This window comes from Falco rusticolus, chromosome 4 (assembly GCF_015220075.1).
Source record: "Falco rusticolus isolate bFalRus1 chromosome 4, bFalRus1.pri, whole genome shotgun sequence".
In the NCBI taxonomy this organism is placed as follows: Eukaryota; Metazoa; Chordata; class Aves; order Falconiformes; family Falconidae; genus Falco; species Falco rusticolus.
The window spans coordinates 84,662,695-84,688,309 of NC_051190.1; the positions used below are offsets into that span (position 1 = coordinate 84,662,695).

A 25,615-nucleotide genomic window follows, 5' to 3' on the forward strand; every position below is an offset into this window, starting at 1 on the left:
GCACAAAATGTTTTGCTATTGCTTTGGCGACTACAAATAAATAACATTGAAAGGCCAGACTTGCAGCAGATGGCTAACAGCTGACTTAGAGGAACATTTTCAGCAACCTTCCTTCTTCACTGAAGCACATCACTGAATGGTCTTTTTCCAGTCAGCCCTGCCTCACTATAAACACAGGCTGAGCCCATTCTGTCACTATAGTTCATCCCATTCTGCTTGTCCACTGGTGCAAAACTTACTAGCTGCTCATGTTGGATATACAGCCGAGTTGCATTTTTTTTGAAAAAAACTCAAAGCAACCAAACTTATAGTAGTGGCGTTTTCTCTCTGTCAGGGCCTAGAGCCCAGCTCCTCAGTGACCTCCGGTGTTTTTCTCTATCAAGATCCCTGCAACATCTAATGCAGGTGTAGCAGAAAATGACATGATGTTGATACTCTAGCTTGTGTCTTCTGTTTGAAATATTCAAGTGTGTGTACACATACGTTTCAGTACCTCAGGTTTTGGCAGAATTTGACAGAATTTCTTTTTATATCTCTTGAGTGAACTTGAATGTCTTGAGTCTCAGTAGGAACTTGTTTTCTCAGTTCTTATTTTCTCAAGTTATTTAGATTAAACTTAACCTGTAACATATTTTCCTTTTGCAGGGCACACACATGTTTCAACCGTTTGGATCTTCCACCTTACCCCTCGTATTCTATGCTGTATGAAAAGCTGCTGACAGCTGTTGAAGAAACTAGCACCTTTGGACTTGAATGAGAGGGTTCAGGCACTTCTGGTGTTTATCTGGCTGATGATGTCACCTTTCCTGTCCACCATCATTTGATCTTGGTTTCCCATGTTTTTATTTTTGAAAACAAAACAAGCAAACAAAAAAAATCAAGATTAACAAAAGCTGTGCATGAAGAACTGCCGCCCTCTAAGATCTAACCTTCATGCTTTCATCCTCTGTTTCCAATGGACTGCTAGTCTGTATGCAATAGAAAAACAACTGTCTCAAGGTTTCTGTATATCTCTACATACCTCCATTAATAACAATGAAAATACAAATGCAAGTTACACTACACTTGACCAAATGTTAATAAATGTTTACTTCCACCTACGTTGATTAAAAAATAAAAAAAAACTCATCAAGCATTCCAAGCTTTTATATGCTCACATCTTCTAAATCAATTCACAGCCTATCTTACTTCTTAACCATTGAATCCAGTACTAGGAGCTGGTCAAATGTATCTTCATCCATCCTTGTTTTCCCTGTATGTATTGTCCATCTGAGAGACACCTATGAGCAAAACTGAAATTTTTATATATGAACTCATGATCCACATCAGTTGCATCAGCTGGAACTGGCCCAGATACATGGTGCAGATAAGACCTTCAAAAACTAAAAAAAAACCAACCTGTAATGCAATGCAAAGCATAACAGCGATTGTTATGATTGTTACTTGCCAGTACTGGAGAGAACTTGCACTTCAGAGATATTGGGAGGGACGTCTCCATTGTAATGTTTACCACACAAGAAGCACAAGGTTGTGCATACTCAAGAAGGATGTTTTATTATGTAGCATAAAGGACAAGGCTCCCTTACCTTAGTATTGTATATGACAAGGAAAAGGGGAAATAAGAAGAATGTTCTACTCTTACGAATACCCTTGGGTTCTGTTTACCAGATCTTTGTTTCCTGACGTTTAAAATGCTCCTTTCCAAATGCGAAGTCTAGACAATCCCATCCCCTGTGTCAGATGCCATTTATTTTCTGTCAGGCTGGGATAATCTATCTGTGGTTGCTAGGGGTGGTTTTCGGTTCTGTCGTTTTTCTTTTCTTGTTCAGTGTAAATCTCCATAACCTCACGAGAGGTTGTAGACAGAAGGTTTTAGTCTAGGGTCTATTAAATGAGAAGCTGCAGTGAACAAGGGTGCTTGCCGGGGATGAAGGGGACTGTAACTCTCTGGGTTAAGGTGTTGTTGCACTCCCGCTTGGAGTAAGTCCAAAGGCCCTCCAGTCATGCTAGGTACCACTAAACTAAAGATCTAGCTGTTGTTACTGCAGACGTAACCCTCTTCAGTTCGACGTACTTTGCATTCCAGCTCTGAAGCCAGGGAAGGAAAGGAAAGCAGCAGCAGGCTTGTCTTCAGATGGACTTTGCTGAGGCTGTTAACGACTGACCTCACTGCTCTTGATTGTGTTCTATTTATTAATCTTTGCTGCCCTTGTTTTCCAAGACTAATCTCAGATTGAAAGTGTTTGTCTTAACTGGGAAAAGGAAATACGAAGTATCTTCTGGCACTAAATATGTTAAAGGATGCATGAAATATGAAGTGAGAGACTTGTGAAGGGTGAGCAAAGGTAAGTGAGAAGGTAACATCATAGCGTCTAGCAGCTCACATGAAATACCACACCCCCATGGGGGCTTGTTGCTGGTGGTTTTGTGTTACCTATGCTTCAGAAAACTGTAAAATCAAAAGATCAGTTTGATGTCTGACACATTTAATTCCCGTAAGTTTTCTCTCCAGAGAAAAGAATTGGACTCTCTTTTCCCACATATTTTTATGGTGGCTATACAGAAACTCATTGACTTTAAAAACTGCATTCTGAGAGTTTTAGCTCATTCTCCTGCTTTGATTCTTAGGTCAATAGATATTTGAAAGGTGATGGACCCAAAAACGTGTTTCTAAGCAGAAACAGTAGCTTTTGTTAATGATATATAAAATATTTGGGATATTTAAATTGCCCCGTTCATTCCATTTCTGTGACATTTCAGCCACTTTTATACTAGTCTACTGTATGGCTTTTACTGATAATCTGTTTTATAGTATGTTATTACTCTTACTGAGTACTCATGTTACAGTTGCATATGGAGAGGCTGCAGCTACAGGCCAGCTTCATTGTACCAGATACTGAAAATGATGCTTCTTATTTCCACAAACGAGCTCTCAGGCATCTATTCCACATGACCAGCCCCACTGCACGGTAGAGACAGAAATCTTAACTTTTTCCTGAGAGCATCTGTCACATGCACATGAATTGCATCAGAGCAAGTCACACCAGGAGAGAGTGAACAACAAAATCTTCCAGTGTATTTAATTTCTGCCTCTTCACCAGTGGGCCCCAAAATCCAGTGATTCCCGTGTGGTTCTTGTTTTATTCCTGGTGATGTTATAAAGTTACCTGCACTATGTCAAATGTTGGATGTCTTCCAACAACAGAAGAAAAGAAAGAGAAGTATCCAACTGGCTGGTCCATATTTGGCCAAGGAAAATAGTGCATCAAGAGCTGTCTCATTTAACATAGTAAAAAAGTAAAAAAGTAAAAAAAAAATCCAATCTTTATTGTATAGTTAAATTTTTAAAGTATTTTAAGACTATATTTTATTAAGAAAAGGTAAAACTATTTTTTGTACCGTAATAAAAGATGTTTGTATTTCAGAGACAGCATCAAACCCCGCTGACTGAAACACAGAAGGCTTTCTCCTGAAATTCTTCTTCACGACATGTTCTGGCACTTGCCGCAGACTAAGCTAGATTAGGTGTTACGCATCTCCACGTTTGGCAGATGCCATTTTAAGCACCTTACGTGTTCCTGCTCTGGGAACCATACAGCATAGCCAGCTACTTCCCATCAAAATCCTTGGTCTAAGCTGTCTTTCAAGCGCACAACCTAGTATTTTTAAAAAGTTGCTTTCTTAGGTAACTGTGATGACATCAAAGTAACAAGGTCGTGCAGATTTCCTTGCAAGTTTGGTTTTTTTTTTGGATCTAAAGCCAGGAATAAAGGAAGACAGTTTATTATTTTCATAAGGGAAAGAAAATGCCATACTCGGCTTTTCTTGCATTGTACCGTTCCAGCCCTGTCCCTCTCTCTCTTCCCAAACGCCCTACCCACTAGGTTTTTCAAACACTGCCATCATCTCCAGGATATCTGGATCGACGCTTCACAGTGTGATTCTCCATTCGTTGCATCATGCCATGTGCAGAATCCAGTCCCAGTCTGGAGTGAAGGGGAAGCCGTGCAGCCAAGTGGCAGAGTAAGTGAGGCAGTGAGTGGTGCTAACAGAAGAGAGGGAGGAACCCGTCTCCCTTGACCTGTTATTTAACCTGCCCATTATGCAATTAATTGACTTTGTTGTTGCTGTGCGTATGCAAGGCATATACCCTTCCTTGTTCACCTTTCGATTCAAATGCTGTTGCTCACTCATATAATCATCTGTGCTCTCCCCAGGTCTGCATTTTCATTTGTAAAGCACTGACTGTTAATTACAGAATTTCTGGTTTCATTGTTTTCCCACAGGAAAGACTAGAAGATACTCCATAGGGCAGATTTACGGTGAAATAATCTGTTCAGCTCTTTCACCTCCATTCTTTTTAAACGTGGTGGTAGCTAGATTCAGGTATGATATCAATAAATTTTAAAATGCGAGTGAGAAAATGGAATAGGCAATCTGACAGCTTTTGTGAACTGCAGTTTTCGATAGGAGCAGTGAATATTGTAACTTGTACATTTGGTTTCAGAGGGTCCATATCTTTCTCAAAGTGATTATTGCAACGGTATTAATGGGAGAGGGAGGCAAAGGGATATTTTTGTTGGTGAAATCCTGTTGCCGTACTAGCATTAAGCTGAAGATGTAAGAATGAAATAAGGTATTTTAAATCATCAGTAGGTCTTCCACCTTGAAGTAGTCTCACTGACTTCAACCACATAAGCTATGCAGAATCTGACCCAGTACAAACAATCGTACCTTACTGTTAATTGTGCCAGGTCTAAACCTTACGAATGCTGTCACTTCAGTCTGCAGTACGTTGCATGAGCGTTCAGTTTCCGTCATGTGGCTGTGCATATTCAGAACTTTTACTTTCTAGGGAGATCGGTGGCTATCGCAAGGCAGAGAGTGAGCGGTCCAAACTACATCTAACATCTAACGGAGAAATCATGAGTTTTGTACAGGTCTGACCCAGAGGACTTGTTTCACCCAGTTTGCTCAAGTGCCCGTGAACTTTTCCATGAACTGTAGCTAAGGTTTGAGTTTGTAGTCTAGTCTGAGAGGTAGCCTGTGGGGAGGGGGGGGGTGTTTGTTGGGTGGATTTGTGTTTTGTTGTTCTAGTTTCACTGTAACAAATAGCTGACATACCTCTAGTTGAAAACAATAGGATACTGAATTTAGATGTGAAAATCAAGAAATAAGCTAAAACGTACACGCACAGAGGACGAGTTAAACTCATCCTTCACTATTAATCTTGTGACAGTCTGTGGAATTCCAGAAGGACAAATCTGACTGGAGATTTGTTTAATTTCTGTTGAAATAATAATATTTTGCCCTGTCTCCATAGTTGTATTAATAGGGCTTCCCAGTCAAGATTAAACACTTTCAGTCAAATGCAGACCAACAGATCTTTCTACAACAGATGCGGTGCTTTTTTATTATTATTCTTGCTGTACCTCAGTGTTCGTTATTAAAAGAAAAAAAAAAAGATTACTGCAATATATTAAATCTGGGATAGGTTTTCCAGTTATCACAAGGTCCAAAAAATTGGATTGTTACTTTCTCTCTAGTGAGTCATGTAGTTCCTTTGTTCTAGTAGAAAAACGGATGCCTGTAGCTAGTAGATACTAGGTATAGTAAATATTGTACCATTAGCCAAATTCCCTGCAGCTTCCAATTTGTCTAACAGAAATGTCTGTTATGGGTTTTGTTAATGACTACATAAAGTCAATGGCAGGAAAGGTCCTCATTATTGGACTGATTTTGCTTATATTGACAGAGAAATGTCACATGATACTCAGGCTGTGCTTTCTATTCAACCATATCACTATAGAGGAATGTCAATAAAATCACTTTGTTATGGCATTGTGTGGACTGTCTATTACAAGTAGCTGATTTTGTAGAGGATGTATTTTACTAGAATGGGTGGAAATTGGCACTAGTGGAAGTTCACCGATTTAAGGAACTGCTCTTCCACAACCTTATCCTTTCTGACCATTGCATTCAAGCCCTTCTACTGCTGTCATTCCATTTCTCAGGGCACATGTCTAAAACTTGAGATTCTCCACATCACTGCGCATAAGCAAAGCCCCCGTGCTCTCCTAGACTACCCTAAGACCAGCCCTGCCCTGAAAGCATGTGAGTTTATTCCTCGGTATAGAACATGCCTGGAAAAACAGAAGGACAAAAGAGATATGTATACTGCTTAATGCATACCTCGCTTCTAGATATAATTACTGCATTATAAGTATGAAAAGCAAGTGCAAAGATGATTTCTTAATAGCATATGCTGGGTCTGCATTAAGTGTTGACAGCAAATAAATGGCGGGATGCTTCGGCATTCTTAGTATGTCACACCCATTTCTCTACTGCTCATCACTGTAATATCTCAGGCATGTTTCATTAGCACATTCCAGGGTAGATTAACACGCCTCAGATACACAGTCAGCAGACACCTTGCTGACCATACCTGTTTTCTTACATAAATGGCACCTCATGAGGGATCATGGTACAATGTGAAGGATGGGAAAGCTTAAATACAGGGAGCGGTTTTTATAAGGAAAAATATAAACCCGTGGAAGAGACTCCAACAGAAATGGTAAGAGTATCTTGTGCAAGACAAATCAGTAGCAAACGTGAAACTAGGTGACTGTGACAACTCTTAAGAGACCTTCTGCAGGCAGCACTGCATTTCATCATGTGTGGAGGAGCACAGGTCCACAGGCCAGGGCCGGCTCTCCTGCGGCAGGGATGGTGGTGGTAAGAGTAACACTCACCCATGCGTGTGCTCAAGAAATCCAGGTCTCACAGCACAGCCTTTAGGCAAAACTTGTTTGTGAGGAGGAAGCCGGGGGAGAGGGCATTTGTGATACTATGCTGCATTTCTCTGAATTTTTCATATATAAAGGAAGGAAAAAATCTGTATTTACTAAAAAGCCATGAGATGAGCTGCTAATCATTGGGGTGCACCGGAGGTGTCAGTTTCTGCAGCGGTGCTCGGTTCACATGGCTGGCACTACGCCTTTTACCAGAATCTACCCTATGATATGTTACTGAATTTCTGTTAAAATACAGTGGCACTCTACCTGAAGCCTCCATACATCAGATGTCTGTCTTGGCATGCTAATGAAACTCCATAACCCTATAGGATATTACAAATCAATTAATAATCCCTTCCCACTCTTGTGGCATAGCTTTTTGGTACAATGGACAAAAAATCCACTTGGAGCCTAACGTTCACTCTTGTATAAGAGGACAGACGGGACAATAGCTGTCATTTCTGGAGAACAGTTCACAACAAAGCCACAAAGGATCCACTGTATCTCCTCTAATCATAAATCCTCCTTGAGCTGCAAAGGCACACTCTTTTATTATTTTCTAATTTAATTCTGGTAACCTTCAAAATCAATTTTGCCTGAAAATACCTTTCATGGATATATCAAAATGAAGAGTGTGTGGCTTTGTTTAGTTCCGACTCTCTTGGAATTAAGTTTTGAAGAGAAAAAAATGATACATTGTCTGGAACACAAACTCCAGTTCTCATTTCTATTAGGCTTTGGTGTAAAGCACATTTAGATTGTTTTAACTCTAGTGTAAATGAAGCTTAACTCCACAGTGCTATGTTTACAGCTCTTTGAGGTTGAATAAAACATAAGTCACTGGAGAACACAAAGACTGCAACTAAAAATGTTTTTTCCTGAATTGCTGGCATGTAGGATTTTGTATAATTAACTCCTATGGTTTAAAAAACCAGTGGAGCTGCATGGGGAAGTTTTCTTCGTCTATGATAAACAGTAGTAATACTAAGGTCACTTGCCTTTCCTTCTGCGAAGAGTAATATACTTCAGGGACATACCTTCACCTTTTACATTTTTCAGTATGGAAATGAAACACTGGTTTGGTTTATCTTCTTTCCCAGTTACAAAATTAATCAGTTGTGAGAAAAAAAAAAAATTTTGTCACTGCAGCGTGACGCTGAAAATCTGTTCAGTCAATTTCAAAATGGATCACAGACAGCAGTTGAAGAACTATTGTTGAGTGTGATTTCTTAGTGCTGGTTTTCCAGAATCAAATCAGCATACAAAAATAAATTGCACATGCTCCTGTTTTTCTGCTTTAAGCACTTAATATGCTTCAGTCTGTAGACAAAGCAGTATAGGTACCCACCCACCATGCCACATGGAGTCATCTTATTTAGATAACAGCTTTTCAGGAATGCAGCTGGGGCAGCACTGGAATCTGTTTAGGAGCTTTGTACAAGCTGTGATTTTACTTCAGTACCTCTTAGGTATGTCTTAGTATTAAATCCAGTCAGTGACTTTTTAAGAATGACTGAGATTAGCGATACAGATTACTATATAAGGTTATACTTACGATGCGTGAGGATACATTTACTGACAGCTTTGGCATCTTTGGCGATTGAATATAAACCTCCGTGCTTTAGGAATGCAAGTTAACAGCTTTAGTGACTCGTGCATTGATTAACAGAACTGGGACCTCACTGTTTAACCCCTACTCTTATGGTATATGAGGCACACAACATGGGTTTTGAACAACACGATTGTGCTTCAGCTACATCTTTTAGTTCTCTTAATTAATGTACAGACCGAAACAGGTTATCTTTATGCTCTGGACACAGACATAAAGTAAGTAGCAATGCACTCTGGATTTTGTAAAGTATATTCTGCCTAATTTGTGAAAGCTAAATCAAGGTGTGGGACCACCAGTGCACTGCAGAGAAGCTGTTAAGCTGATCTGAGGACCATCCAATATATTGTGGGGGGACCCATGTGACGTGTTTTACAACTGGTAGATTAATGTTATCATATATGTAAAACTCATATTCAAGTGGAAAATTCCGCAAAGTATGAACCTGTGAAAGTATTTGGAAAGGTTACTCTTAGATCCTCTGAGCACAAGTTTATTTATCTGTCCAGGAAATGATGAAATCAAACCCTGTGAGCGTAAAAGAGGAATACATATTATTGCAACATGAGCAGCAGTTTTTATTAAATCTCTCACAAATATAATTCAGCGAAGCTGGCAGTAATGATGCCTAGTGCTGCCACTTAGTGGAGCTGTGCTTACTTAGAGAAGTGAAGATTAGTAACACTTTTTTGTTGCAGCTGGTAAGAAACCTCAGTTTGTACGAAAGTGTAACACAGGACTGGTTTTCAGTGGCACTGAGTACATGGAGGTCTTGTATAAGTGCCTTTACATGATGACAAGAAGCATTTTGAGGAATACAGGAGTGAAACACCTCAGTGAGCAATGTGTACTTTTCCTGATACCTCATACATAAAACAATAACACCGAGAAATAAGTAGTTCATCAGTGCAAAACAACTAACTTCATACGGAACTTCAGCAGCCTGCAGAAATTCCACCCATGGAAGATCATGTTTTTCTATTATGATGGAAGTTGAAAGGACGAATTTAGCACCTGAAAAACAACCCTAAATTATGTGTGCCGGGCTATGAATGGTTAGCTTTCACATTTCTGTTATAAATAGACCATGGTGGTGATGATGCTGATGATGATGATTTTGGATAACTCTTCCATCATGTACAAGTTGCCTGAGTACACTCATATGGGGAAGGGGAACGTCCTGTGAGAATCAAGCTAGAGTCAGACTGATAGATAACTGAGCAAAGCTTATGTCCCCGTGCAACGTTTGATCCACCTCTTCACGGCAGAATAGAAATGACTCACTCACACCAGTGCATGCAGGCATAAATTGAAAAGGACATCCTTTTAAAGAGAATACCTGTGGTGGTATCTTCCACCTCACCTCCTGCTTCTTAGATTGCAGGCCAAACACAGCTCATGAGAATGGATTCCTTGAATGCTACTGACAGAAAATAAAAAAAAAAATGTATTGAAATATAAAAGAGTTAGTTATCTGTACAAGCAGATCATGTTTGTTATGCCATGTAAGTGCAATTGAGCATATAACAGCTAATAATATTTCAGTGGTTGAAGCCAAATATCCACATAACAGGGAAAAAGCATATGTATTTTATCAGTAGGTAACGTATGAGAGTAACCAGCCTAGGTATGTCTGTGAGCTTCTCTAAATAAATCAAGCATTGTTCATATCCACACATTTCTCCCTGTGTGGATAGCACATACAAGCTTATGCTGCAGTGTTTAAGACCGTGCTGTTTTAGTGCATAATGAGTCATAAAGGTTATGTTTATCCTTTCTACAGGGAAAACTTAAATACAGCACGTATCAGCTCCATAATATTTGGTATAACTAGGTGAAGCATAGTCTGCTTTATGGCTAGTGCATTATAAAGTGGTAAAAGATTTTCAGTCGGTTTTCAAGACAGTAAAGCACAATTTTCTTCTTAAGATATGACCTGTTTTTCAGGCAACAACATTTTCTCTGTAGTACATGCCTCTGATACGTGTTTTCAGATGTAACAATTTCTTATCCCCTGTTAAATCCAAATATTATTGTTCAGCAGTAACACTCTGGCCCTGCTACAACTTAAGTGATGTTCTGAGTGGAAAGCACATTGATACCGTAGGTCTTGAACTCTCCATCACTCTATATGCTGGTTCTGGAATTTCTTCCTAAACTATTCATTTCTGCAAATTGGATTTGGCATTAAGCAAACCAGAGAATTCCAGAAAAATGCCTCATCAGAATCATTCTCCCGTCCCTGATCAACGACCCAGGTCTGGGCTGAATCCTCTCCCGTGTGTTGACCTGTTTCTGCATTAGTCTCTTCTCCTCTGTGCTCTGGGAATTGGCAGGCAACGTCAAAGAGAATCTGTGCTCTCAATGGAGACAAATTCCGCAGCACTGCCTTGATAAGCCACACAGAACAGGTCCCTGAAAGACCTACATTCAGCAAGCTGGATGGTGAAGGGCTGGTGAAGCGAGTGGAGCACAGCCGTTTCTCAGGCCTCAGTTACGCTCACGCAAAATCCCTGGGACCATTTCCACGGGCCTGGATGGCCGGGAGGCAGTTCCTGCACACCTTGCACAGTCACCTGAAGCTCGTGGAGGAGCACGGAGGAGAGCAGCTAAGCCCCAGCCGTGGGGAAAGGTTTAATTTGGGCTTGTGCCTTAGCCACCGCAGGGGCCCAGGTTTCATTTGGTGGGCTCAGGTGTTATTTGTCCCCTTCGGGGCTGCCGCTGCCCCTTTTGTCCTCGGCTTTTGGCGCCCCGGTGCCCGCAGCGGCGGCCCGCGCCCTGCCCCCCCGCAGGGCCCGCCCCCACGGCCGGCTCCGCCGCTTCTCCTCAGGCTTCGCGCCTCCGGCCCGCGGCGCCCCCAGGACACCGGCGCGGGGAGGGCCTGGGCGGCGCCGGCAGGACGGCGGGAGGGGACGGTGGTGCCTCGCCAGCCACAGCGCGTCACGCCGGCGCCCCCACCCCCTTCGCCGTTAATTATCGTTAATACTGACACCTGGTCACTTTGCGGGAGGGCTCGCCCGCCTGCCCCCCCATATCCCGCCCTGCTCCCGGCGGCCGCCGGCAGGTGGCGCCGCCCAACCGTCCCGCGGCGCCGCGCGCCGCCCCGCCCCTCGCCACCGCCCAGGTAAGGCGTTACAGGGGGCGGGGCGCCGTCCCCGTCCCCTCCCCCTCCCCGCGCCGCCCGCCTCGTGCTGCCCGCCGCGCTCCTCGAGCCGCGGCTGCCAGTTCCGCGCGGAGCCCGAGGGGAGCCCGGCCCGGCGAGAGGCAGGGCGGGAGCGGGGGGCAGGAGGGCGTCCCTCCCGCTGAGAGCGAGAAGCCCCGCGCCATGAGCCCCGAGGAGAAGCCGCCGCCCAGCCGCTCCCGCGGTGACCGGCCGTCACCTCAGCCCGCTCCCGGGCGAGGCCGGCGGCGAGGCGGCTTCCTGACGGAGATCCGCACGCCTATCCGCACCGAGCCCTTCCAGGAGCGGTACAGCCTCAGCCCCGGCAGGGAGCTCGGCAGGTGGGCGCGCTGCGGGCGCCGTGAGGGAGGGGGGCGGCCGGCGCTGGAGGGGTGTCCCCGGGCGCCCCGGCCCGTTGTGTGTCCCTCGGCCCCCCCGCCGGCTCGACTCGCCCGAAGCGGCGGGTGCGGAGCGTGTGCCCGCGGGGAGCCGGTGCCTTCCCCCTGCGCCGCCTCTCCTCTCCCGCTGCCCCGTGAGCGGCGGCCGCCGCGGCGTTGTCACCTGCTGCCCCGCTTGGGCGGGATGAGGTGGTCGCGGAAGGGGAGGGGAGCGGGGGTCGCTGCCCCGTCGGTGCTTGGAGCCGCGGTTAGCGGCAGCCTTCGCCGGGCGGGCCGGGCGCTGGGGGCCGCGGGCAGCGCGCCGTGCCCCGGCTGCGGCCCCTCCTGCCGAGCAAGGCGTCCCCCGCCCTGGGGGCTGCCTGGCAGGGCGCCGCTCTTCCCGGGGAGCCGGCGTGGAGTCGCACTGCTCTAGCTTCCCAAAAGCTTCCCTTCTCAGATTTTTTTTTTTTCCCTTGAGCTTTGTAAGCTGTGATATGGAGAGGAAAAACAAGTCTAGAGGAGACTGGTAGCATATGCTTGGGAATAATGTAATGGTGGGACTCTTCAAAGAATTGAAAAGCTGGTTAAAAAACTTGCTGTTATAAGTGATTCCACAGGTGAGGTTTAATCAGTGTATAATATCAACACCTGGCCAATCGCAAGCAAGGTTGGAGGCAGAAAGTCTCATCATTATAAGGTTTTTGCATCTCAGGAACTACTTACATGGAATTTCAGCACCTCTAAACCAATATTTTTGTCTGAAATTCTGTCACTTTGTATAAAAAGAATGACAGTATTCCAACTCACAGTCATATCTGCTTTAAAGAGTATTCAAACAAAAAAAAAGCTTAGATTAATTACCCCAGTATATATGGCAAGGTACGCTCTTTATTTTATGTTCTTTTGCAAGTTATGCTAGCTGGCTGCGTAGTTTGGTTTATACAGCAGTAAAAGCAACCCCTTTGGAGCTAAAAAGGAGTTTCAGAGCAAATGTAGCTGCTGTAAATAGCTCCCAACAAATTTTTAGGTTGCCTAGGAGTCAGCTTCCTGCTCACTTGCTAACTCTGATGTACTAACAGAATGAAACCTGTTTAAACATAGTGGCCAAAAGCATTCATGTGGGAAGCAGATAGAAGAAACATCCCATAAAGTGAGAAAGTTGGGGGTCTTTTAGCATGGTGTTACCACAATGTCCATGGCACAGAAACTGAAGCTAACTAAATGCAGGCTACAAAACAGCCTAAATTCTAAGCAGCGGTCAAGAAAAGGTGCAGGAGCAGCTACACCTGTGCTGGTTGTCCTGGTACCAGTGCTGCTCTGGTGTTTTCATTTGAAGATCAGATGACTTTTCAGAAAAAAATCTGCAGTTCTGCCATGGAGCAAGACCTTTTAGAGCTGGGTGATATTAATTGGCCTAATTGGAAAATAGATCAGATGAAAGTTCCTTCTGACACACCAAAGTACAACTGAAACGATTAGCTTTGCACCGTGAACAAGAGCTAAGTACAGCAGCAAGTCTGCAGCTGAAACAAGTAAATCTCAGCATGAGTTTTTGTGTGGAGTCGTTTTTGACCAAAACTACACTCAAAGATGACCTTCACATGAAGGTTGCGATTTTGCACCTGTAGATGTGTTAAAATTAGTTACGTGGCTGTTCTGTTTGCCTTGGTTTAATGCAACAGTTGCACATATTTTGGTTCAGGCTACCTTTTCCTCTCCTCAATTCACAATTTTTTTTCACTGTCTTCTCTCTTAGAATATAGAAATCTATACATTTTAATGTATGTGCTTTGGTTTTTATTCAGCAATTTTGAATGCTTTTTTACTACATTTTGATTAAAAAAAGTGGATACTTAGCTCAAGTACTCCCATTGAAGACAGTTTCTTGCTACCTCATTGTAAACAAAGCATAGGTGGTAAATGGAAAGTCTCTCTGCTGCTTGTAACTGTCTCTGTTTTATTGATAATGTATGCATAGCATATTTCACTTTTATGTGTTCATAAAATGTGTAAGTCTCTACTTGTGGTTAGAGTTTATCTTTACAAAGGACTTGCACAAATTAGCACCCAGGTGTGACAAGTTTTTGACTCACATGAAAAGCACTCCTTGTGCATACAACATAGTCTATTTTAATTCTAATTTGGTGGCTGGATTTGCTCACAAAAAATGTTTATATGCTCTGTATTCATCCCTCCATCCCATTTCCCAGAATTAAGGATAGAGGTTTTGAGAATAACAATGCTTACATGAATTGTGTTTAAAACTGACAGTGGGGAGAGAAAAGAAAGATGTAGCACCCTTGCTGAGAGCAGGGCTGCTGCGTGAGCTCAGCGGGTTCCTGTGCTCTTTGGCCTCCAGTCCAGTCAGTCAGCACATGTATGTTGAACTCGCCTGAAGGCACCTGGGGCCTCGGTCTTTCTGTTCCCTTGTCACCTATATGTAGAGGAGGTGGGAAGAAGGGGGAAGATGGAAAATGTTAATTAAGGCTTTGTAATCATAGCAATTCAGGGAAGGGAGGTACCTACCGAGGCTGCTGCCCCTCACGGCATGCTAGGGAGCGAAGCGTTGCTGACAGTCGCAGATGGGCAATGTCACTGGAGGGACTTGGGTGCAAACCCATAGGAAATCGGGCTTCGTTAGTTCTCATGGGGGAAAAAACTGCTTTGAGAATGTACAGCTTATGTGCTTCAAAAGGCTGCTGCCTTATTCAGTATGGTTGAACAGGCATTTGTAAGTCTATGGAAATACAGCTGCTAGGAAAAACAGGTTAATTTAGGAAAAGTGCCCAAAACTTGGTTGTAATGGCTACTCTGGAAAGGAAATTATTTTAAGTTGCTTCGAATGACATGGAAGTGGCAGGGGTTTTAAATTAAATGGTCTAATAAATGAAATTTTGGGCCAGTCTTCACAGCCTTATTAATTTTACTGTCCCAAAATCAGAATATCCTCACACAGATCTTCATCACCGTGATGTTTAAACTCAAACTCACCTCTGATAGATGTTTTGAGGGTGCCACTGCTCATCAGCTTGCTCAGCCTTCAGTGTCTAGACAGTGCTGGCTTGGAGTTAGGTTAGTTTGAAGTAGTGTAACCTTTGCAGAGGACAAGATGCTAACTCTTCTTCCCCTGACTATTTGCACTTAAGCCATAACTGTACTGTAAAATGGGGAACAATGTCTTTTGTATTACCTGGAGCTTCTTTAAAAGAGTCTAGTGTAATTGTATTTAGTTGCTTTGCTCTTTTCCTCAACAAAAAACTCCTGACTGATTGCACACAAAATACCACTAGGCTAGTAGTTAAATCTTCAGCTCATTGATAGAGTATTGCACTTTTTTAATATAAAACAACCTATGTACATCATTTGTGTACAGAAAATAATACTCCTGATTCTAGAGCTCGCTTGCAGGAAGGCATAAATGACTGGCCTTTCTTCTCACTGGAAAGTAACAGTCGCCTTAAAGGATTGCTCTAAATTCCCCCCTGCCCCCCTCCCCCAACTCTGGCATGAGCTTGATTTTCTTGGGTAGCTTTCAGTAACATGCACCTTAGTGGTACATGACACTTGTACAAATTTGTGCATCAGTAAGAATGCATATGCTGGCACACCTATGTCCTCAGCTGCTCTCTGCAGTACCACAGCTAGGGTAAAACAGTTGTAGAACTAAATAAAAGTGGAAAAGAGGTGAAAATGAAAAATTGTACGCAGGTGTTTCCACCCTTTGAGAAAAAATTTATGTGAATACATTATTCATGAACGTCAGAAATGGAATCCCCAGACCTTGTTGTGGAAATCAAAAATTGTAGAGAAAATCCCCATACTTTAGAAAAAAAATATTATATAAGTTATGTAATAAATTGCATATAGTTTTGTGGATCCCAGAAAAGTTTCCTGAACCTTATAAAAAGTAATCCTCACAGGAATTGCTATTATTCCTGCATTTGTTATAGTGACACTGTTTTATAGGTCACTTTATAAATGATCATTAATGTAAGGTTAGTTCTCTGTTCTTCTGAGCTTATGACAACCAAAATTAACTGGTGTGACATAAAGGCTCCTGCTTATCTGATTTGACATTTGATTTGTGATTTGAGGCTTTTCCTTTAAGCCATAATGTATGCCAGATGAAACAATGCTAATTCTGTTGGCAACCTGAAAAGATGACATTGAGCTGCTTTGTAATCAGATATGATTTATCTTAAATCATAATTCTTGAATGAGACTCTTGTGAGGACTGAGAACTACTTCTAGTTTCCTATTCACGTCTCCCTTCAAAGCATTTTTCTTTGTGTTGGGGTGACTGGTAGTTAGTTTTCAATTTTGGAAATGCGCATTAAGTTTTTCCTCTCAAAATTGCTCTTCCTTCAACACAGTGTCCTCACTGCTAGCTCTTCTCAGTACAGCTAAACTAGCAATGCTCTGATTAATACTATGTTCACTACTTAATAGATATTTTGTTTATAAGGAGTTCTGAAAAGCAAAGTGCATACTTCATAGGAAAGCTTTTTTATGTCTGCCTTATGTACTATTCTGTCTCTATCAAAAAGAAATTCTTTACAAATTTGTCTTTTGGCTTAACTATACAGTGGATGGTACCTTTGGATCTTAGCTCTGAAATTCTTAGATGTGAATCTGGATTGTTGCACAGTAATTAGCTCTACTAGTAATAAACATAAGGTTTGTCAAGTCTGATCTTTTTGGGGATTATATAGAGAAAAGATGAGTTCTAACAAGCAGTACTTATAATAGCTCTAATTATAGGTATAACCATAAAGCATCTGGGCAGGATTCTTGGTCTTAAACAACTAAGAATTAGTATTTGTCAGCCGGCTGAACTCCCATGTAACCTGTCCTTTTAGTTACGTCACCTATCAGGCTTCTGGCCAGCTCAGCTAAACAGGACATGCGTGGCCACACACGGTGGTGGCTCTTGCTGTTTCTTGCTGCCCCATGAATAGTTTTATTTCTATAGTGACTAATGTACAATGAATTGGGAACATTGGTACTCATTAGGCTAATTAACTTGCTTCCAGATAGATTTTTGTGTATAATTCAAAATGACCCAGTGCTTCTTGAAAGCTGTATTATACAGATTTCAAACTTTCCTAAACTGCTTTCTTTAGGTCCTTCACTGGTGCTAGAATTAAAACCTTTTGACTCTGTGCTAAGGTGACATTCAAGCGGAAGGAAACTGTGCATTCAGAGACTGTTTAAGGAAAACAGAAAAAGGCTGAACCCCAGGGTCTAGATTTTTGGTATAAAGGCTTAGTATCTACCAGGTATTAAAATAACTTGCTGTTAAAGGGCTTTTCTGTAAGTTTCTCGGTTTATTTTTATCTGTTAAGCTTTTTCTTATCAGCATAGATGCTAGGTCTTTTTCTTCTGCTGTTTTTGGTTTTGGTGCTAGAACCTTCAGCAAGGATTTGAATACTTTTCATAAATGCAGAGCTTTATATTGTACACAAGTCATACAGATGGATGTCTTCGATTGGAATAACTTAATCCTTTTCACTGGCTACACAATGAGGGTTACTCTCTGTTGTGGTTAGGATTGTAATACTGGAGGGATGTTTATCCTTGTATCTGCAACACTAATGTCATAAGCTTGCTAGTAATCTACCTAAAAGAAACACTGTCCTTGCAATATTTTGAGGATCAGGAGTGTTATTAGCGTGTTCCCATGCTTCCTGATGAGCTGTCTCTGCTACACACATTAAAACTTCAAAAACAGTTTTTGATAGATGAGTACCAGGTGCCTAGCAGGTTGTTAACCTTTTAGGTGTCTTATTCCTCCTGTGGTGTGCTGTGGTAGCTCTGTATCAATTACCACATTTCATAGTGATCTTTTGACACCTTCTCAGTGCTACAAAATTGTGTAATGTTATTTTCATGTATTTGCAAAACTATAATTTGTCCTAATGTGTATATTAGCAATTAAGAACTTTTGATGGTGGAACGGGTTCCCCAGAGAAGCTGTGGGTGCCCCATCCCTGGAAGTGTTGTCCCTGCCCATGGCAGGGGCTTGGAAATAGTTGATCTTTAAGGTCCTTTCCAACCCAAACCATTCAATGATTCTCGCAAAAAAAAATGGATTCAAGACGTTGAAAGCATATTCTGTTTGTCTGCCTTCATAGACATATAGGCTGTGCTCCGATTTAGTCTTAATACATGCTGTGCTGTAGATAATGTGTGCTTGTGCAAAATACGATTCCTAGAGGAACAGCTGTGGCTGTATCAGTGGTTACAAGTCCAATTATTTTAAGCGAGATTGCCTAGCAAATACCCACTTTGTGGGTGCTTATTTGACTTAATTCATTTAGACTGGGTAATTTTGAAACAAATACCTATTAAAAGCGAGCTGGCTAGAACTTCTTTCAGCAGTTACATTTCATGGATAGCAGTCTGCCAATAGGTTTGGAGCTGTGAGAGTGAAAACTGGCATGAGCTGGATTAGTTAATTCTGGGAACTTCAGCTTGTAGATAGGAGAGGCGAAACCCATGTAATTGTATTCCAAACCAGATGAGGACTTTTGTTTTGGTTTGGGCAACCCCATAATAAGTTAAGAATCAAAATAAAGATCTCCAAGCTACTCCTGCAGCTTTATAAGAAAATTTTTACATGTAAATAAAAAAGATAGTTTTGATGAACTTTGTACCTGTATGATAAGAACTAAAAAAAGATTGCTGTACTTCAAAGTATGAGAATTCGTCATTGCATTAGGTGACAGATACTATAAACCTTTTCAGTCTAAAAGTCAGTACTGTATGACTGGAGCCGAGCGGAGCAGGTGGTGTGGACTCTTGCAAGGAAGTTTAGAGCAGACACTTCAGTCCAAAATGCTGTGGGGGGAAGTCTTCTGACGTAAGCACTGCAGTGTGGTTTTAGCCAGGCTGCTGGCTTGGTGTAACTCATCAGTTGTGCATTTTGTCAGAAATGATGCTCATTAACGTGGGTTAAGCACAATGCTCCATTCTGCTCAGTGTGCATTTGTACTCACAGCATCATTGTCACAAAAAGTGTGTTAGGAAGCTTTATGTTGGTCAAGCTGCTTAATTATTTTTAAAATCATCCAAGTTCCTTGCTTATATAGTGAGACAAAGAGTAAGGGATTTTGAGAACTGTTAAACAGTCAGAAAACTTTGGCTATTATCATTTGAGACATGTAATGGTGAAAATACACAGCAGAGTCTGGCTATTGCATGGCAAATGGAGCAGGATTTTCAGCGGTTATTGACTAATAGTGCTGGTGGTTGTTGCCTTAAATCTGGTGGGATACTTTGGGAAACAGTAACTGGGTTATTGTGATGTAGTCATAGAAAGTTAGTCATAGTCATAAATTGTCTATTTGTACGCTTTGTTTTTGCCAGCTTTTTTAATGAGAGGTTTGAGGATACCTTAATCTTGCAAACTGGCACAGCTTGTTTATTATATATTTTTGAAATCCAAGTTCTTTCAATTGATAGCGTTTTATTCCTTTTTCACACAGTTTAAATTACATTGAGCTGTGCTGGTCTTTTAAGTGTGGGGATTATCACTCAGCAAGGCATCTTTCTAAATTTAGAACATATTTTAAATGTATCCATTAATAGTGATTTAGTTCGTTTCCTGAAATGTTAATTCATAAGGGCAATACTAAAGTTGTCACTAAGGGACTTAATTCTATTTTTAAATTCTTTAATTTCAGAGGAAAATTTGCAGTGGTGAAGAAGTGTATCCAGAAAGACACTGAAAAAGAGTTTGCAGCAAAATTCATGAGAAAAAGAAGAAAGGGCCAAGACTGTCGGATGGAAATAATCCACGAAATTGCAGTCCTTGAGCTGGCACAATGCAACCTTTGGGTCATTAACTTGCACGAAGTTTATGAAACTGCAACAGAGATGATTCTAGTCCTGGAATAGTAAGTAGTAGTAATAATTCCTGAATAACCTTGTGCAATATTCGCTTAAAACTAATAATGTAAAAATACTGTGTATCAATATGAATAGTGTGAAAAGATTTTATTGCTTTCCTGTTAGACTTGCTTGAGTTCAAAAAGAATTGCTAAGAAAAGCAGTATTCCAAGAAGTTACATGCAGTCTTTTAACTACTGCAGGTTATAATAAATTTCTCCAATTATGTATTATCTTTCAAAACTGAACTCTAATTTACGTAGCTAAAAAAATTTTAGTGAAATATGGACTGTGTACACTCCCTACTTGTAAAAGAGGAAGAGGAAAGAAGCAGTGAGTATCTGTTCAAAAACTGAAGTTTATTTCATTGATGGTGACAAAGATAGGGTGAAATCTGGGGGTGTTTTACCAGTTATGAAAAAGTAATATTTTTGTTAAAAAGAAACTATCAAAACCCCTATGACCTGCAATGAAAAACCCTCTAAATCATTATCTTTTGGGGGAAGAAAAAGGAGGAGGATTCAGACCTAGAATAGTTTTTCAAATGACGTTTAACTTGTGACTCTACATTTGTCTGCGTGGGTTTCCCCAGTTGAGTTTGTCCAGACAGGCATTTCTGCAGCTGTTGTGACTGTTCATCTAATCCGCTAGTGACTTAGATATTTGACATCTAGGTTCCAAGAGGCAGACAAATGCTTGTTGATGTTGAACTCTGTTAAGATCCTGTTTTAGCTGTATGGATTTAAAATAATTAGGAGGGGAAAAGTGAAGCTCAGTAGTTCAGAATTGACTTAACCTGTCTGCTAACATAAATCTAGTTTGTACCTTGCTTTTGGTAACAAAAAGAAATGGTGAGAAATCATGTGTCCCAATCTGATCTTGTTTAGAAATCAAAAAAACTGTTTTTAAAGCTCAGTGAAATGGAATGAGACACTGTCTGCTAAGGCAAACTTCCTTCTAGAATACATTTTTTTGTAAACATGATTGTGCCCTTATGGAATCCATGGTTTATGAAATATTCAAGTATCTGTTATACTGCAAAGGTGTGACAGCTTCTGGATTTTAACTGCTGTTACTGGAGACTTGTAAATACATGCTTTAAACACTAGCAGCACAAACTTAACTAGAATACAGTTTAGATTTCTGGATCCCATAGGGCTACAGGAGTGGTGGAATCCAAAGTTTGGTATGAGCAATGGGGTTTGTGATCATTTTAATGTAAAATTGCTAGTTTTCTTTTAAAACTCAATTATCTTCCAATTGCAAAACATTTTAATCCAAAGTATTAACTAGGTTGTTAAGTAATTAACAACATTATTGTTTTTATATGCATCAAACAGTCATACCTTGCTCCAGATAAATAGCTGTGTGTTAGAGTTGTAGATTACAAAAATAGTCTTTCCCTGACTTCAGCAAACGTGTCTGGATGCTGCTTTAATGTCAGCATGTTCCAGAGACATGTTGCAACAAAACAGGTATGAATATTAGTAAATTTCTGACATTCTATATGCAGAGGATGAAAGAACGTATCTAGACTGCAAGCTTCTCTAGGGCATTTCAGTTTCTATTAAGCTTGATGGTCTGTGTGGCAGATCTTTATCTTGGGAAGGAGAAAAACAATACCTAATTGTTGGCCACTGACTTTATCTGCTATGGTTTTCAAGCTTCTTGTCTTGATGTTGAATCTGTTACAAGGGGTGAAGGGGACACCTAGTGCTTTGCCTTCATGAAGAGAAATATTAATGTTACATGAAGGGTTGTCTTTCGAGCAGTATCAATTTTTGACAGAAAGTAAAATTGGCCGCTGTTGTTACTAAGTGCTGAGCAATGGGAAGCAATGAGCCATTACAGTGTTGGCTTCAGTATAGTATAGCAAAGTGATGGCTGCATCCACCCTGACAGCAGTCTCTGACTTCTGTTTGTTGTTGCAAGACCTCATACAGAGGCTTTAAGTAGGGGTTGAGGGGGCAAGTCTGACGGGGTAGTATGTAAAGCCTGAAATTAATCTGTGGGTCAGTCACATTTAGTCATGTTTCTAGATTTCAGTGAAAATGGAACAATTGAAAAAGAAAACCAGACTTTCACTGAAAAAACTCAAGAGTGTCTAGGAAACCTGATGCATCAGATGTAACAGGGAAAAAGCAAATTTGGTAACTTTGGGTCTCAATACTTGCATGCAACCTACCTGGCTTTTTCCAATGTCTTTTGAAAGAAAGAGCAGCAGAGCACCTCATGCTTAAGAACTGGTGGGTTTTGTAAGTATTCATCACCATATATTACGCATCTATGGAAGGGATAGTTTACATTAGTGGGTCATTAATGGTTCAGATATCACAGAAATCTGTATGTGTAACTCCAAAATCTCAGCTGCTAAGTATTTTTTTGTGAAGAGCTTCTGAACTGAATAATCACCTGCCGGGGTCTTGTGTAAGTAGTAAACTCTTGTTACGCTTCCTTTAAAAAAGAAAAAAAAAAAAAGCCTTTATCATTTTGAAGACAGTGTTGGGTTTTATTTGGTATGCTGGATGCAGTGCTTTTTTCACCTACAGTTATTTGGGCCTGGATAATATTACTACTTGTATTGGACATTACTTAGTCCTACTTACTGGAGGTGTGACTGGTTAAAGTAGGAGTCTGCTGGAAGGAAACTATTTCATTTGGCATGGGATTCAACAGAGAACTGTAAGCAAAAAAACTGTAATGGGGAATAACTGCTGCTACAATATTTGCATCTTGTCTATTAGCAAAGTTATTTTAGATGGCAGTCTCAAATTTCAAAAACTAGGGGAAAACATCTCAAATGATATTAGTTACTTCTTGTGTTTTATTGAGTTCTTAGGCTGTCTGATTGGAAAGGTTAAGGGGAAAAAAGGAAAAAAAAAAAAAAGAAAAAAACAACCAAAAAAACCCAACCACATTTGTTTGAGATCCAAGAACTTAAAAGAACAGTATCTACAACTTAATACATTTGGATGCTTCTCTTCCCCTCTGTCCTCTCATCAGATAGGGATTTACAGTTTTCTCAGGCTTTGGGGACATTGGTATGTTATGATAGCCTTACACCGGAAAAATTCTCAGTAAATTCACTTGTTTGCTTACTGTCTAATGGTATGCCTAGCCAAGGAAGGGGGGTATGACTGTCAGCTGTAGTGAATGTGAATCTTTGGCGATAGTGTTACAACCACCTTGGTGTGATCTTCTTGTAATACAAGCTTTGTGTACAGAAAGCAAATTCATTTCCTTTTATCTTCCAAATATAACCCTTTCAAGAAAGGCTTCTGACAGAGCATAAAGTTCAGGAAGAACAATTTTGGCCCTTGTAAACTATATATGGTCTCACTCGGCATTTGAAATCAAGTATATTCTAGAACTTGTTGTCTATATGTCTGTATTCTGAGGATTTGTACTTCTGAGTCTTTCAGAAGACTGTCTTAATGTCTAATCCATTCAAGCTGGGGTAATGTTTAGTTTTTTCAGATGCACTGAAATAGATTTGTTCAATCTTTTTCTAATTATATGCTAAGTGACTGTGTTAGTATTGGAAGTGCACTTGAAAGAAGTAGGATGCTGAATTCCATACAGTGCATTGTTAAGATATGTTTCAAGGAAGATAAGCAGTTTCCGTTGAATTTAAAGACAACATAATTTTAACGAAGTGTAATGCTCCAGATTGTGAAATGGTCCATTTATGCTGATCAAGAGTAATAAAACGTTAGTGTGCTTTTCACTTGAAACTATAGAGAAGTTAATGGCACAACAGTACTTTCATAAACAAATCAAAATAGCCAAGTAATTCTGGTTGCCAGAACTGTCAAGTTTGGAAAGAATTCTTATGTCTTGCCTTTTTTTTTTTTTGTACACTAAGGGAGCATGTACCAGAGAAATAAGGCATTCTAAGTAACACTGGATTTTAAAACTCTTGTGCTCTTAAATATTTCCTTATCCTTTTCCCCTGCCCCCCCAGTTTAAGATGGCTTGTTTTCATAACTACTTTCGTGTCCGAAGGACAATTTTATTTTTTTTTTGTCCCCTAGGAACATTTTCTGTGGAGTTGGGTAGGGGTGCCCAGTGGTTGGCAAAGTTATTTCCTAACAACCGTTAGAAAAGCTTCAGCTTAATGGAAGATGCGTTCTTAAAGGCAAAATAGGCAAATGTTATAAACACCAGAGAACTCCTGGTCTGCGTATATATAGAAATCATAGCAATGACATGCCCGTAATACTTTCCTAGCAGGTATTCTCATCCCTTCTGTGTCTTCATTAGTTGGGTTTTTTTCCCCTGAACTATAGCTAGGGAATACAAAATAAGAGTTGAAAGTGTTGTTAAGGAGCTTGGCAAAATTTGGCCTAGGTGTGCAGGAGAATCTTTTTGGAGTTCACTTTGACATTGTACTTCCAACCACGTGACTGGGTTGGCTCACAGGTAGTGTTCTGTTTTGCTTTTAGGGAATCAGTTAAGCTCACTCCCTGGCAACAATACATGAAATGATCTTGCAGTAACAAATTTCCCTGTGTTCTTATAAAGGGTTGCTCGTTACTTGTTTGAATGTGGTCATTTTGGGGTAGGATGAATTATGTGGAAGAAATTGTTCTATGCATCCTATAGCGCAAAGTTGATCAAAAACCAAAACATTGTATGTGAAACCATCTTTCCATATGAAACTGTTTTGTAAAGGTAAGAATTTGTCTGTGATAGCTGGGAAGGGCTATATTTCATAAGTCATGAAGTGGGTGTGCATGTGTAAGGGCTGCATTTGCTTGTTTCACTCTTAAAAATGCTGATGAACCTAAACATCTTCAGAAGTACTGGGAAGTACTTAAATACCTTTCTTTAAAAAAAAAATAAGTTCTGTGGATCGAGGGTTTTCTACTCTCATATGGTAGTGCTGTCTCTTGATTTCAGTGATGGACATTGTCTGATTCAACTTTTGTTGCCTTGACTTTTAACACATTTAATTGAAAGTTCTTTAAGTGCAGTATTAAAATTCTAGGTAGTTTACATTTTAGCTTGGTGCCTACTTCAATCTTAATTTGTTTATTAGTGTAACTTCATTGTAACAGATTTCTACCATATAGCAAACAGGACCCCCTTTGCTGATTTTATTTTTTTCAGTTGGGTCTATTAAAAATAAAGTATGATCCCTTACCCAGAACAGTAGGTTTGGGGTATAAATCCTATTTCACAAAATTAAATAGCAGTATTGGTTTGCTTATTTTCAGTGGTAGACCTATATCAGCAAAATCCCAGGGTTGTTGCAAATACAGTGTGTTAGTAATTTTGGTAGTAGATCTTATCGCTGTATGTGCATTATAATTCACTGCTACAAGGAATTAAATCATTCTTCCAAGTAATGTATAATGACATTCTTAAAGTAGAAAGTTTAATTTATTGACTACAGTATATGTTTTTCTGTCCCTATTTTGAAGATCCAATTGATGTTGCTTTTTAAAGAAATTTGGTTTAGAATATTAAAATACACTAGCCCATGTCCATTTTTTAAATGTCATTAATATCTGAATCCTGTTCAAAGCTGAAATATTACTAACATTTTTGTTGAATTTAAAGAAATTCAATGCTGAAGAAAGATGTGATGGTGTCAGGCACATGCAATTTTTCTAGAGGAATTAAAGTAGTAATGCTCCTTTGAAAAGCTCATTTTATTCTTGAGCGCTATCATCTTTGATACAAAGTAAAGAAATAATTATTTAAAGGAATTTTCTTTTTTAAAGAGAATATCTTAGTTTAATAAATCAAATTGTACTGCTGTGCCAGTTAACCAGCATAT

The 25,615-nt window shown here is 40.5% G+C and overlaps 2 protein-coding genes across 3 annotated transcripts in view; both read left to right on the forward strand.

The window, feature by feature from the left end:
* HECW1 (HECT, C2 and WW domain containing E3 ubiquitin protein ligase 1) overlaps positions 1 to 5,839 on the forward strand; it is a 262,858-nt gene extending 257,019 nt beyond the window's left edge. For both annotated transcript variants that reach the window (XM_037384337.1, XM_037384336.1), the window contains one exon: positions 646 to 5,839. In XM_037384337.1, the coding sequence (XP_037240234.1) occupies positions 646 to 757 (112 nt within the window). In that variant the 3' untranslated portion in view covers positions 758 to 5,839. The remainder of the gene's footprint in view (positions 1 to 645) is intronic.
* A 5,728-nt stretch (positions 5,840 to 11,567) lies between these two features.
* The window catches only part of STK17A (serine/threonine kinase 17a), a 28,417-nt gene continuing 14,369 nt past the window's right edge, over positions 11,568 to 25,615 (forward strand). The window contains exons 1-2 of the mRNA XM_037384338.1: positions 11,568 to 11,904; positions 19,626 to 19,838. Coding sequence (XP_037240235.1) covers positions 11,729 to 11,904; positions 19,626 to 19,838 — 389 coding nt within the window. The 5' untranslated portion in view covers positions 11,568 to 11,728. The remainder of the gene's footprint in view (positions 11,905 to 19,625; positions 19,839 to 25,615) is intronic.